Source organism: Dermacentor andersoni, chromosome 6, assembly GCF_023375885.2.
Source record: "Dermacentor andersoni chromosome 6, qqDerAnde1_hic_scaffold, whole genome shotgun sequence".
NCBI classification, from domain to species: Eukaryota; Metazoa; Arthropoda; class Arachnida; order Ixodida; family Ixodidae; genus Dermacentor; species Dermacentor andersoni.
Genome location: NC_092819.1, coordinates 61,558,257 through 61,573,363, shown reverse-complemented (window position 1 = coordinate 61,573,363; position 15,107 = coordinate 61,558,257). Strand labels below are relative to the sequence as shown.

The 15,107-nt window shown below is 43.3% G+C and overlaps 2 protein-coding genes across 3 annotated transcripts in view; one reads left to right on the top strand and one right to left on the bottom strand.

The window, feature by feature from the left end:
* LOC126522760 (U3 small nucleolar RNA-associated protein 14 homolog A) overlaps positions 1 to 9,758 on the bottom strand; it is a 39,212-nt gene extending 29,454 nt beyond the window's left edge. The window contains exons 1-7 of one of the 2 annotated variants that reach the window (XR_008610596.2): positions 9,682 to 9,758; positions 9,548 to 9,602; positions 8,423 to 8,499; positions 6,947 to 7,005; positions 5,987 to 6,132; positions 2,804 to 2,881; positions 1,558 to 1,635 (exon numbers count right to left, since the gene is read on the bottom strand). Coding sequence is in view for 1 of the 2 variants with exons in the window: in XM_050171555.3 (XP_050027512.1) it covers positions 1,558 to 1,635; positions 2,804 to 2,881; positions 5,987 to 6,132; positions 6,947 to 7,005; positions 8,423 to 8,499; positions 9,548 to 9,602; positions 9,682 to 9,722 (534 nt within the window). In the remaining variant the exon portion in view is untranslated. The remainder of the gene's footprint in view (positions 1 to 1,557; positions 1,636 to 2,803; positions 2,882 to 5,986; positions 6,133 to 6,946; positions 7,006 to 8,422; positions 8,500 to 9,547; positions 9,603 to 9,681) is intronic. The other variant, XM_050171555.3, reaches the window with a different exon arrangement.
* A 151-nt stretch (positions 9,759 to 9,909) lies between these two features.
* CHMP2B (Charged multivesicular body protein 2b) lies at positions 9,910 to 13,269 on the top strand. Its single transcript, XM_050171581.3, has 8 exons — positions 9,910 to 10,074; positions 10,206 to 10,297; positions 10,356 to 10,397; positions 10,542 to 10,643; positions 11,047 to 11,097; positions 11,179 to 11,281; positions 11,686 to 11,792; positions 13,051 to 13,269. Exons 1-8 carry the CDS (start codon positions 10,041 to 10,043, stop codon positions 13,156 to 13,158), a joined length of 639 nt encoding a protein of 212 aa, XP_050027538.1. The 5' UTR covers positions 9,910 to 10,040; the 3' UTR covers positions 13,159 to 13,269.
* Positions 13,270 to 15,107: the final 1,838 nt, after the last annotated feature.

The window sequence follows — 15,107 nt, the reverse complement described above, 5'->3', positions numbered from 1 at the left end:
TGCATTGCCATGCTCTAGTGCCAGATTGGACGCTTGGTGTGCAAAGGCGTCTAATCCGGCATGGACGCAGAATCGTACCATTTGTCTCCTGCTTTTGTCGCACGGCGGGTGTCCAATCCAGCACTACAGCATGGCAAATCACCTGGGATCCGACTGTTGTTCTGGTGCATCGAACACGGCATTGTACATTGGATAACATTGCATCTCCTACTTTTGTCGCACGCCAGGTATCCTATCTGGCGCTACAGCATTGCAATTGTGTCCACTTCACGGCAGCAAGCTCGAGGTGCAATCATTATGCAAGGTCGTCGTGCAAACACGGCGATGCGTCGTCTCCATCGGGCGGCCCGGCAGAACAAGCCTCAGAGATCGGAACAACGGCCTCCAAGCGCCCTGTGCGTTTGCGCGTGAAGCCACATCAACATCAACATCATTTCGGCGCCGTGCCAGAGAGCGTTATGGCGTCGTGCAAGTGAGGACTCGCGTCATGCTGAAGCTCGAATAAAAAAGACGCCGGGTGCTCAGCATAGAAGAAAAATTAGACATCATTCTTGCTGTTGAATGTGACATGAAGAAGTCGGCACTGGCACGTGACAGGGATCTGCTGTTGACTACGGTGTGTGGCATTTGGAATGCGAAGAAGTTGCTCGGTAGCGCTGCTGTGACCGCTAAGAGATGTCGGCTACAAGGTTCGACTTTTTGCCATCGATGCCTCTGTCACCGAAGTGCCGACTAGCGACAGTGATGAGGACGACACGGAAAGTGACAGCACGGGCGATTCAGGCCCGACACTGGCAGAAGCTACGCGTTACGTCAGCCTCATGAGTGCAATCGTCGCGACGAGAACAGCACCCGGCAATGAAAAAGGCGTCAACGAGGAATCTGGCATGCGAGTGTTTGCCAAGAAGAGGGGGCTGGCTAAAAAGCTGGCACGCAGCTTCAGTAAGTTTGAGGCCGCTGTCGTTGTGCAAGGCCACCGCGGCAGATCCGAAAATAACACTTTTGTGGCGCAAAGGGAATAAATACTGCATGTTTTTTCCCCCTTTCATCGCACTCTCTCCGTGTTCCGTTTTCGACAGGTAAGTGGGCGATCTCACGCTATTTCGGTTAAACAGTACTACCGTTTAGTACATACCTTTTCCGAGCTCCGGCCAACTACGGTTTAACGAGGATTCACTGTATTAAAGGCCTTTTGCACCTTTCTCTTGTCTAATAATTCTTCACGCTCACTTAATATCTAACAATAGATATACAGTGCAGCATTGAAGTTTGTATACTTTTTGAGGGTATACAATATCAATATCCACATTCAATATCCACATTTTCCTGCAGGATTTTCATTGCAAAATTGCGGTGCAATAATAATCAGACACACTGTAAAATGAGACCCTGTCACGTTTTGTCATGCACGTGTTCTATTCTGTAGTGTTGTTATTGTATAATTATCGTATGAGTGCTACTGAAGTTTCACTTCCCAATAAGGCCAAACCCTTCAAAATATGTCACAAATATTGAGTGCCATGTCTCACAGCAGGCAAAGATGTCTTGAAAACCCACCTTGAGGCGCTCAGCAAATTTACCAACAGACGCCATCCTCATGTCTGGTTGCTTGAGGGGAAAGCGTAGTTGCTCAGCCTGGGACAAATCAAATAACAGATATGTCACTCTCCCTTTTCCGTCAAACTTCTGCTTACAACAGGCAACCCACTCTCCTGTGCTTATTATGTGTACTAGAGCTTTAAAACATATCAGATGCAATTGCCTCTAGATGCCAAACAGTTTTAACAATTCTGAATCTGAACTGACTGCAAAATTGCCTGATTCCACAAGGTAACTATGCAGTCAGACACCCACAAAATACATCTTTTAAAAGCCAGAAATGTGTATTGGAATAAGTATCATTTGCAGTAATTTGTTTTAGATGGGTCCATGAGAAAAAATACCGTAGAACCCTGTGGACACGTCTTTTAAGGGACTCTGTGAAAATAAATGTAACAGCCGGGAAAATGTAACAGTGAGGAAGGTCCCCAATCACCACAGAAATGTAAGAAAGAGCTCTGCACACGTGTATACTAATTAAGGGATATGTACCATATTCCGCGACAATGGCCCCTTTTCACTCTCAGTAGGCTTCACCGCATAGCACAAAAGTATTGTGCTAAGCTGATTTTAGGGGGATGGCAAAAACTACCGAACCGCGCTGCAACACAGTTATCGTGACTGACAATCGCATATTTCTGGCATTCTGTAGTTGGAAATCTGCCTCTGTACCGCTAAATTTATGTGACCACTGCATCCGTATGCAATGTAAGATGCAGGAACATTGCAGAATGGCAAATGGGAGCCAATGGGCTTAAGGTCACGAATAAAAAAACAATGTAAGAGCTGGAAAAATGCAACAGCAACGAACGTATCAATGGGGCTCCACTGTATAGCAGCCGGGAAGATTTACAACATGAACATACTGAATGTGCTGTTATCCACTTGCAGGGCCAAGCACCACTGACGTTACAAAAGGAAAAACGTACTCGTGAGAGACATATCAGTAAGGTTTTTCTGCATAACAGGATGCAAGTGACGGCAGTAATTTTCAGGTTGGGTATTGAAACCGGACATAGGTTGCTGTAGTCAGAAACCTATGTGCAAAATGATTAACACAGAATAGGTGTTGCAGCATTTGGAGTTTTTAAATGCAAAACATAGTAAGGCAGCTAGAAAGAAGAGTGAAAAAAAAAAAATAAGACAGAAAAACTTCTATCCCAACCATTGTACTACGTACACATGATTAGGCAACTGTCCTTACCACACGGTTCTGTTTGACCACAGGCTCCCACACGGAGACTTCCTCGCCAACCTTTTCATATGCGACCTGACGCTGTGCCTGCAACAAAGAATTTCACAATTCTCACACATACAAAATGGTACCAGAGTAACAGGACCCAAACATGGTTGAAAAATGCTCAAGAATGCGGCAGTGAATGTCTTAAATATGGCTTGCACAGAGATCAGCAAAATAATGCTTAAAAACTTGTAAGCTCAAAATAGTGCCAATTCAGGTCAGTTGGGAAGGTCAAGCGTGTGTGTATGTGGTATGTACATACTATAGTAGAACGTCATTCATATGTTTTGAAAAAAAAAAAGAAGTGAAAAATCACGTACTACTAACCAAAGAAGCGTACGATCCAAAGCGACTAAGAAATTTTACAGACTCAACTGTAGTTGAGATCTGCATAATGCGAAGCATTACGTGAATCGTTGCGTACGAGGCATGAGATGCGCTTCGAACTGGGGCGTAGGTGACCCAAGGCACGTTTTGTTGTTTTTCTATTGTGTAGTGTTTTAAGACGGTGACGGGAAACCGAAACGAAATCAGGCTGCTGAGCGACACCAGATGCCGTCGAAGTGAAATGTGATGCTCACATCACGCCACCTGCAGCAGGGAATGGTGGCACGTTTGGATTATCGCCTACTAAAAGTGTGCAGTACCCTACCAATAACACAATGCCCCACGTGCTATAAAACATATAGGCGACGATGATTATCGCAATAGGGTTAGCGGCAATAGCTGAGAATACAGTGTCGTACTTGTACCGGAATAAGAAACTGGTGTGCGCCAGCGTTTTCGCAAGAGACAAGCGGGCGAGTATTGTGGTGAAGCTGCCACGAAAGGCAGCCATACACCGTTCTTGATTGTGTGCGCCGCACACATTTTCTTGTTTACATGGGATCTAGCAGCCCGAAATCGTATCATACAATCGCAGTTTGGTGATGCACTGAACGTTAGTGCCGAAATATTGTTTTTCGGGAATGTATCCACTGGTAAAAAATAAGCATAACTCCATTGGGTCATTTTTTTGTATTCTCGATCACGAACGTTGGTGCCAGGAAACCATAAGTAATGGGATCATATCAACGGGGTTCTACTGTATACTCATGGAATGAAATGTGACAGGGATACGGTGTTTACTCGCGTAATGAACGCATCTCGAGATTAGTCGTGAAAAATCAGAATTTTTTTTTTCCTTTGTAACAAACGCACCCCCAACTTTGCTACTGCGCCGTCCCACGACCGAATGGCCATGCTACAGTTTTTCGGAGAGGCTACTATCTTTGACTCTCACGCTTTCACTTCAAGCAAGCGCACTAAATGCATCCCACCAGTGCCGGTGCAAAGGCACATTGCAGCTTTGTGAGAGAGGAAAACGCAACTGGCTCTCTGCAACATACAGAGTTTTCATACGTTATGCTGACGTAATAGGAGAGCTTGGACATGGGATGTGCCGCTGGGTGCGGCGCACGGCAGAGCCGAAGTGAAGAAGGGGCAGCCGGCACTTGATCGGCATAGTGGTCAGTCTGGCGTAGTGTCGAATTCGCTTGTCTGTGGCTCGCTTTTCTGCCTGCCTTGGGTTTTGATGTGTGTGATGGGCCTTAAGTCGAGCTATACGCATGCTGCGGGACATAGAGTTTATCTGCTCACAAAACAGAAACACTGATCTGACACCGATAAACTTTGACATGCTGATGAACAGGAAGGTCGAGGAAAGAGACGCACACAGCACGCTTGTCAAATCAGGTGCACACTTCAATATGATGCTTGCGATAATGGCAGACATCCGGAAGCGGCTGCAAGGACGAGCTGGGGCGCGATTGGAGATTGCTGTTCGGAGCGCGTGTTCAGTTTGGCCGCCCATGTCTGACCTAGGCTGTGCCGACTTTACACGGCTGATGTGTTGGTTCTTTATTCTATAGTGGAACCACGATGTGGATGAAGTGGCCAGCGACCTGAATGGCAGGCCTGGTGGTTTCGATGCAGAGTGCACTTACAGTTTGCAAATGGTATACACGTATTTTTACTACCAAGATAAGTTATCTTATGCATGTTACAAATCATTACCGTCTTACTTTTCATTTTTTGCAGTTTAGAAAATGCCTCCATGAAATTTACCCTGCATAATGAATGCACTCCCCAACTTTGGTTAGGTATACTGGGAAAAAAAGCGTGTTCATTATGTGGGTATGTACAGTACTTTATTAAAGTAGAACACACCATATGGGCAACAACTCGAGAGTGCCATGTCATGTCGCTATGAAAATAAAGTGTATGAGCCAAAGTTACGCCGATGTCACATGAACTGGAAACAATGGAAGCTAAAGTAAGCACATCAGTTAGTCTGAAGTTGACAAATTTCATTCTGTAGCTCAGCCTTGTGAACTGATGGAAAGATTTAGTACAGGAAGGAAAGGCGAGGAGGGAGTAGGATAGATGTAATGCTGATGTGCCGAGTGGCTGGAAGTGCCAAGCCCCCTCTAGTTCTACCAGTGTATGTGTTCTGGAAATTTGCAGCAAAACTTGAGCCTTGCATGCATGTAATAACTTCTGTAGTAAGGCCAGGTGATGCACAGCCTACTAAAAGTGTGCCAACGACACAATGCCCCACATGCTATAAAACATATAGGCAATGATGCTTATCGCAATAGGGTTAGCGGCAAAGGCTGAGAATGCAGTGCATTTCGTGTTTCATCTTCCTTAGCGCTACAACCATATTTAGCCAAACTTAGGCTAACAAACAGCGCTTTAAAAGAGGACAAGAGGAGACTTAAACAAGCATTAGTCAATGCTCTGTGTGTCACTTCCTCCTGTCCTGCTCTAATATGCTATTTCTGTGCCTTGCACAAGAAGCAGCTGACTAAAAACTACCCAACTAAAATCACATAACATCTACCAAATAGCAAGGCCATCTCGTGTGGCTTTCACTACCTTGGAATGAGTGCTATCTGTTCTTATCTGGAGTCCTGGGAGCAAAGAAGTACCTTTCATGAATAGACGTGTTCACATACTATAGAGCCAAAGGTTCATCTTGGACGATGTTTGCTTGACTTTAGATAATGCGTAAGTTGTGACCATTCAAATAAAAGCTCAAGGTGCTGGGGACTGTCAGCCAATGCAAAATGATTGTAATGATCAAGGCCACTGGGCTACACTTACCCTCTGGAGTTGAGGTCGGGGTAAGGGTTCGGCCAGCACCTTGGCATTGCGCACAATGGAGCGCACTTTCTTCTTGATCTGCCGGTGCGCATCGGTCTTCTTGAGGCCCATGAGCAGCTGGTGCACCGCCACCTTCTCCACTGAAGCTGCACACACCACACGAGATGTAACACATGGAACATTCCGAGATCTTTCGTCAGAGAACTCACAACGATTTACTAAGCACAAACAGTGTTCTGGAGTAACTACAGAGCAACACTACGTCAGTTTAAACATGCAAAGTATTGTTTAAGAACTATATTTCCACTCATTCGGAGAAAAAAATTATGGTTATTACTGGTGAAGAAGGTCAAGGTTCCCTGTTTCAAATTGCACGTTGAAACCTCAGCACAGGTATGTCATTATGGCCAACACTGATTTCAACGTATCTCCTCATATAATCTGGGCTGTTTTAGCACTCTGAAACACTGCTCAGTTGAGCCTTTGATTCCTCCAGAATTTAATGTAGCCTTTCTTTACAGATGATCCTTTGACTAGTCTGAAATGGCTGCTTTCAATATTTACAACATCATGGGGAGCCGCTGCAGGAACTTCAGAATGCAAACTCCATTCTACTTTCATTTCTGTGTATTTTCTGGCTTACAAAGCCTCCACTCATTAAAAAAGTGTGCGTGTTACCATTGCAGAAATGTAATTTACTGATACAGCTTAACTAAATATTCCTTTTCATTGTCCTTCTAATTACACATGAGCTACCATATAAACCTAACAGAGCATCACATACAAGACAACTGTGAAAGCAGAATGCACTAATGCGCGCATATAAAATGATTAAACTTTGAAACTGCTCCGTGAATTAATTTTAAGACAAAACGACCTCCACAATAAGTACCTGTGGTGAAACAGGGCTTCAGCTCGAAATGGAAGCAAAAGGCTATTTAAAAGAAAATTATTTTTTACCTTTTGACAGGTCATATTCAGAGACTGTCAAGCTTGGCTCAGTTCGTGGTGTCACTTTTCTGGAAGCACACATTGAATAAGAAATAGCATCATGACATGGTCAACGCTTTCTTGAACTCACTTCAAAATACATGGTGCATAAAATGAAATAAATACATACAGCTAGAATTACTGAGCCCCATTCAGTCCGAAATACACGAATGTATTGCTTCAGGCATTACAACTTTGTTTTATAGACAGCCACCCAGCACTGCAAAAACACCCAAACTGACCATGCTCACATGGTAAGTCTATGAGGTAAAATGCAAGCAAGCGGCCACTGCCTGAAGATACCTGTGCTGTGCTACAAGACGGATGCAGCTAGTGCATTAGTGTGATTAAACCGGTTAATAAAGCTACATGCAAAAAATGTGCATTGAATTAAAATATTTTGCTCAACTCCTCCAAGTGGAGGCCAAGAATATACTATGACTGAAGGGCAAATTCTGTTCAGTAATGTGCCTTGGCAATTGCGGCATAACAAGGCGCTTGAGAACAGTGAGCTTCACATGGTTAGCACAGGATGAACAACACAAGACTGACACACAATGAAATAAGGCACCAAAAGCGCCTTGTGTTGTCATTTGTTCTTATATTGTTGCTCGCCCTGCGTTACTAAATATGAAGATTGTGCACCAACAAGCCTAAATCTCAACTATGTTGAAGGAACTGTGAGACAGTTACGAGGGCAACATAGACAGAACACATAGTAAATCAAAATCATATCAAACATTTAGGTTTAATGTTCAAAGCAATGCATTGAGCCGTGAGAGATGCCTTAGTGTGGATTTTCAGAGGTATTTAAACTACCCGAGGGTTCATTAATGTGCATTTAAATCTAAGCACACAAGCATTTTTGAGTTCCATCTCCATCAGAATGTCCTGCCAGAGCTGGAAACCAAACCTGCGACCTTGTGCTCAGCAGCAAAATGCCACAGCCATTGAGCTACTGAGGTGAAAACACACAGTAAGAACCAAAACAACAAACACTGCCATTACAGCTTGCATTTACTTGCCGAATGGTTACAGGGAACAGCACACTATAAAAACAAGTTTTACCAAGTGTGCATGAAATTCGCCCACTGAATGAGATAATCTATGCCTCTGACAGGATTTAGATTCAGATGAGTGGCAAGCTCTGTTTAGATGGACGACACACTGGGTGTCGCTGACCATTGACAAGCGGCACATGGTGCTGCTCACTAACAAGCCTTCAGCCCTACCAGACTATGCAGGAAGGCCTGTTGGTGACGCGAAGGGATTGTGCACACATCTGCCTTATACTTGAAGCAGCCAGTTCTGTACTAAATTTTAATCTCAACTACTTCACCACAGCTGCTACAGAATAAGTTTTCACCACGCAGGGAAAGTGCCTTGCAATGAGCTGATAAAGCGACTGTTAAAGCACGTTTTATAGAGAAGTCAGAGCTAACTCACTTTTTGCCGCCCAAGGAACCAATGGCATCCAGCAACTTCTTGTGACGAAATGAGTCGACGTGACCCTTGCGGCGTAACTGGACCAATCACACAAAATGGTCAGGAAGAAAGACAGACCGGGCACACAAATATGCTTGTACCAAATGCAACCTCAACAGGCACTCTGGAATTCTAACTCGGCACTGGGGCACTAGCGTGCTTCTAATGGTGAAGAGCTGGTCACTTGAGGAGACTGCTTAATGCAATGCAACCTGCAGTAACCAATGTGACTGCATGTTTGTGTTGTTCCGCCAGTTGTATTATTACAACAGCGCTGTGCCCGTACATAAGTTTCTCCGAAAGCCTGCCACAATAGCTGAGATAAACGATAATAACAGTAGCAATCCTGGCACCATATGGCGCTTGTGGCTGTGTCCAGGGCTGCGACAAGACTCGTGCAAGTCGCGATAATGGTTATGGAAGTGCGATCATAGTAATGAAGTTCAATGGTTCACAAAAAGGCAATAGGAAAAGATATACGCAAACGCTGCATGGTCTCCACTCCTCCTCCCACTCTCTCTCTCTCTCTCTCTCTCTCTATATATATATATATATATATATATATATATATATATATATATATATATTCTATTTTGCACACGCACACTTGACGCAAAAGCAGTCCATGAGGGCGATTAATGCAGTCTGACAGTTAAGCCGCCTGGTGAAATGCAAGGTACCAATGATGCGTCATCGTTGAGTTTGCTGAGGTTTGTACGCGTCGTTGGAGCCGCGTCGAAATATTAATTGTAACTGAGCTGCTCTTCAGCCAAGTAAGCCACTATGTTTTTGGCACTTGTGGCTTGTTTACCTTCACTGCAGAGCTTGGTAAAGTGAACGGTGATTGTCAACGCGGTGACAGCTTCCGATCACCACTGAAAGGTGCACCTGTGATGCCGGCACTACTACTACGCGAAACTAGAGCAACAACAAATTTTCAAGTATTGTCCGATAAAAATATGTAAATGCGGCTTGATACAAGATAGCTGCCTACACGGCCACCACAACTGCTGAATTCAGATTTGCGAACACAGCGAAAGAAACACAGATCGAGAAAAATGTTTCGGAAACTGCAATATGACAGACCTGGCGGCGTTCCCCATCGCTGCCAAACTCTTCTTGCAGCACATCAGGCTTCTTGCTGAAAAGTTAATTTTCTTTGAAATGTGCACTGTCACCAACGGCTCGTAAGAGCGAAGCGACGTGAAACAGTTACGTACCATAGATCGTCCAACAACGTGGAATTTGTGGAGGCCGCCATGTTTCGACTGGCGTCAAACTTCGCCAGTTAGTCACTAGGAGGCTAGTTGGTGATTTGCTTTATTAAATAAACATGTAAAACTAAAACAGTACACGTAATGTTAGTATTGCTGTTATTATACAATACTACAATTACTTTACTAACTTATTATTTATGCTAGGAAAAGTAGTACCAACTACGGCGCTGCGGTTTGCCGCAACAGCTGTGCGATGACTCAATGGAGGTGTGAAGACCGCCGTGTGAGTGAAGCAAGTTTGTGAAATCGCTGTCGGTTGTTATGCCCTGTTCGCATGGTGAACTGACGGAAACATAGCAAAAATGAGTCTGTTCGGGAAAAAGATGTCGCCTGCAGGTGAGCTGGTAGCGATCGCTGCACTGTCATCGATCTGTTCACCGGATATTTGAAACTGCAGCGCGTCGGCTGTGTTCCCTCGATCATAGAAATGTAAAGCGCCAAATATTTCGCTCTCTTTTTCTGTTCAGAGCAAATGCGGCAGCAAAATAGGGAGCTTCGAAAGACGGAGAGAGACATCGAGAGGGACAGGCGCCAGTTGGAAAGGCAGGAGAAGCAGCTGGTGAGAAACGCGAGCCTTCGCTACACCATACGCACTGAAACACTACTCTGTCTTTCAGGAACTCGAAATTAAGAAGGCTGCTAGTCAAGGAAATAAGCAGGTACGTGATACAGATATTCTTACCTGTGGTCGTTATGCATTCATGTTTTTCTCCCGAATACTTCGCTTTGAGGATAATGTTCGGCCCCTGTCATTGAACTTGCTTCCCACTATAACGTTCTTCATGCTTGCCGTCCTCCCACAGGTATGCACGGTTTTAGCGAAGCAGCTTGTGCAATTGCGAAAGCAGAAGGCAAGGACATACGCTGCGTCGTCCAAAGTCCAAGCCATCGGCTCACAGTCTAAGGTGGGCACTATTGTTGACGCATGCCATAACGAACGTTGTTCTCATACTTTCCATGAAGTGTAACCAGGACAAGGGTACGAAGCAGGGTACACCATGTACAGACTGACTTGCACCTCATGTTACCACAAATCGAGTTTCTCGGTTTCTCTATCCTGATGTCAAATATCAAGTCCTTACTCTAAGCCGTTTTTGTGTGATGTATACATGCGAACAAATGGGACATTTGAACGGAAAACATTTTTGGAAAAATTTAGGCATCCCCATTGCGTAGAACAACATGCTTCGGTATTTAAAAAAAATTTAGAGTGTACTTAGTGTTTTGATTTCATTTACATGGACAGTATGCAATGGTACTTCACACTTTTGTTTTTCGGTACCTTACTGTAGCGACTTAATTTTTCAGCTGATGAATGCGAACGTGAAACTTGCGAATGCAATGGCCACCACTGCGAAGGTAAGGGAGCTTGCCCCACATTTTACACTGTTAGTTCTGCCACTGATGTATTTTTATATTTGCCACAAACTTCTTCCTCAGACCATGGGTGAAGTGAACAAGCAGATCAAGCCTCAGGACATTGCTAAGACAATGCAGGACTTTGAGAAGGAGAGTACAAAAATGGGAATGACCGAGGAACTAGGCAAGTGCTGTAATTCACTATCATGCCACGCGCTACAAAAAATATTGTGCTCCCTTTCGTGCGTTACCATTTGTGTATCCAGAAAACATTCCTTTTAAATCTGCGACATCACACTGACGTATTGGAGCTGAGGTTCCGGCATGAAATAAAAAAAAGAGATGAAGTCTAGTTTTAATTTTCTTCATTAGTAGTCAGCCTTGTTTTGCCAAATGAATGAAAACTAGAGTTTATGAAAGAACAGTTTACCACTCCAAACTGATTTAGTGTTGCCCCTTTATATCCTTTTAACAAAAAGTTAAGTCTGTTCTATTGCAGTGAAATTTTGAACGTGAGCTGCTGCCAGTAAGTTGTATGCACTTGTCAGCTTCTGGTAACTTACACCTGCTTTCTTTTTCTGCACGCAGTTGAAGACACACTCAATTCTATCCTGGATGAATCCGGTGACGAGGAAGAGCAGGACGCCATTGTTAACAAGGTTCTTGATGAAATTGGCATCGAGATGTCTGGCAAGGTGAGCTTGCTCCAAAAGTTTGAACACTGCTTCAGTACCTTATGCCCTACTAGATCACAGTCCACAAATTCATGCTACAGAAGCACACGTTTTGCTTCCCCATTTAGTACAGATCTGCGCACGCATACTTTATTGTGGATGCTGCTTTTAATTAGATTACAGTGTTTGTCTTGTATGAACCCTGCATCATTATTTCAAAGCACTTAAACTTACTGATTCTGCCATGCTTATAAAATGCATGAGCAAATGTTATTTGCTATATAAATTACTCATTTTTTCCGACTTATCTGTATACAGCCACATTAATGATTTGGCTAATTTGCCCACCACAAAATTCAATCTCAATAATAAAACAAAAGTTATTTTTTTTAATTACAAGCATTAGTTTTCTAGGAATTCTTGTGTGGTTAGGTTCCTTTACTAAGGTTCACTAAAGCCTGATGGCTGCAAAGTTTTGATGCCTTGAAAAAAAAAAATTATAATTCCCACATTGGGATATCAATGGGATATATATTGCCACAATTGGCATTTACGTAGGACTGCCTGTGTATGCATGCGTGCCCACTGCTGTTACAGATTGTGCTGTGCTAAAATGTTACAAGAGGAGCACGATACAATACGCGGAGGGGTCACGTGCATAGTTCTGGCGCAGCTGCGTTTGTAGACAGAGGCTGGGCCAGTGCATGTTGCTGTGCTTGACCATGCAGTTAGACCCCTTGGATATGCTTTCTGTTTCTAGATCCCTTTGCCCCATTCTTCGTGCTGTGGTATAGAGAACTGCTTCACCACAGTGGAAAAACTGCTAAAGTTGGTGTTGCTGACTTGCCTCTTGCCACTGAAATCTTCGCTTTCCCGCAAAGCTTTGTAGCTTGATGGCTGATCTCATTGCATTTTGAAGCATGCAATTGGGAGGGGTGCATTGGGACGGAATCCTTGATCATAGTTGGGAGTGAACTCCAGCTCATGTCAAGATCTCTTCCTTCTTTGTCCTAATTTCATGGTTTTCTTGGTAAACAGCCTTCCAAAAGCTGAAACTTGTTTGTCGTACTCTACATGCGGGAGAAATCACATCATAATGCAAGTTTTTTGCATAGAGCAAGTGTCCATAAATGAACTCCACTTATGCTTCAGGTGGAACTGGCTACATGCAGGTGGCCATCATTGTAACATTTTCAGAGGTCATTCAAAAATTAGCAGTCTCATCGTGTTTATGGTGCTGTGCACATTATCACTTTTCCTCCCTGTTCCGTTTCTGCAGCTTGCTACTGCTCCATCTGCAAGGTCTGACCCTCTTGGTGAGAGTTCGAAGGCACGCCTGCCAACTGATGATGAAATAGAACGCCAACTTGCCAAGTTAAAGACATGAACAGCACTTGTTTCTGCTTTCCTGCTAAGCCGTGTGTAAAGAAGCTTCTGTAATACTATACAGTGCAACTGGTTGTGATATTGCCATTAAATTGCATGGCAAGAACTGTTACTCACTTGGAGCCTGTTTAACTTTTGTATTTTTGCAACCATGTGCAAATTTTGCATAAACCACTTTTCCATGCACAATACACATGTGGCGCCAAAGAACATTTTGTCCTTGTTTTACCAACTGCCTGCTTTTGACATTTGCATTTTTTGAAATTTTGAATAAGAAGCTTTTTCAACTCGTGCTTGTTTGGAGAGCTCAGCTCTTCACACTGAGTCACGAAGTAGTCTTGTTGTGATGTGGTGTTTAATCCATTGTGCAACAAAATCAGACAAAATAAATGAGTTTTGTCCTTGTTTTACCAACTGCCTGCTTTTGACATTTGCATTTTTTGAAATTTTGAATAAGAAGCTTTTTCAACTCGTGCTTGTTTGGAGAGCTCAGCTCTTCACACTGAGTCACGAAGTAGTCTTGTTGTGATGTGGTGTTTAATCCATTGTGCAACAAAATCAGACAAAATAAATGAGTGAACAGCAGGACTTGGTAGCCAATCTTGCAGCATCGTGCCTCTCACAAACTTTTACCCCTGAAGGCACTCCTTCAACACTTTGCTATTAGTATGAATACTTGTCAATAGAAGGAATCTGCACCACCAAATAAAATGCATGAAGTGCTTACATCTCCCTCAAGGTTCCAATTGTCCATTGTAGTTGCATTTATTTAGAACATTTCTTGCACCTTGAGCATTAGTATGAACATGCTTTTAGTTAAATTTGTTGTGTTTGCAATTGTAAACTCCACGCCTCATTCTAAATACAATTTGAGGTATGGGATCAAATCAACCACTTCAAGTGCTGTATTTGTTTACATAATTTCATTTCAGAGAACAGCCTGTCAGAATGCCTTGCCAGGAAAAAACAATGTTAGAGAGAACCTGCTACATTGGCACATATTGGTGGCATCAGCTACCACCCATATCCTAGTGCTTTTTTGAATGCACGTAATTATATTTTTGCAGCATGGGTTTAAATAGAAGGGAAGACAGTTGAACATTGTTATAGTGAGGTCGCATTCTACACTAAATCACATTAATTATATCTAATATTTGTTATAAGCCTATAATTGTAATACCAATATCAGTAAACATATTAAAGTTGCCTTGTCACACTATATCACACTATCAGTGACGCCAGGTCTAGCAATTTGAGACATACATCAGTGCCTATTCTACCTCTTGAAGAAGCAGGTAGTGTACACATAGGGGTTAATTTACACCAAAAGTGCACATTGAGCAACACTGCTGCACGTGGAAGATTTTAGCTTTTTTTTTTTTTTTTAATTGGCTTGGTATGCTCCACACATGTGACCAAGGCAGCCTAATGCCTAAGCAGCTTTAGATTTAATTTTGCTCAAAACATTGTCACAGCAGGACCTAACCAGATAGTACTAAAGTGGATGTGATGGATTCTTGGAAACTTTTGCAGCAAATTTTGACCACCCTGTTAGATTCTGTGAGCACCCTATCTGCAGCCCCCTCCTTTACAAAAAGTTTAGTCTTGTACCTCAAACACTGTTCACTGCAAGGAAAATGTCAACAGGCTTTACGCAATGTAAATCAGCATAATAAGCCAGTTAATGAAAACAGCAACACAACAAATTGATATACAAGTGGCAGCACATGTTTCTGGTAACCCAACCCAAAACTATTTGGCTCAGTATGTGTACATGTGGTACAGTACATGAATTGGGGTATTCACTGGTTTTCTGTATGTTAGTCATTTGTTCAAGGTGATCATACAGCTTATGCAAGCATGCAGAAAGCTAGGTCAGGCCTTGCCCGACCGCCGCATCGTGGGCATAGAGTTTCTCACTACATTACCTCGAGAAAAATCTGGCGCTGC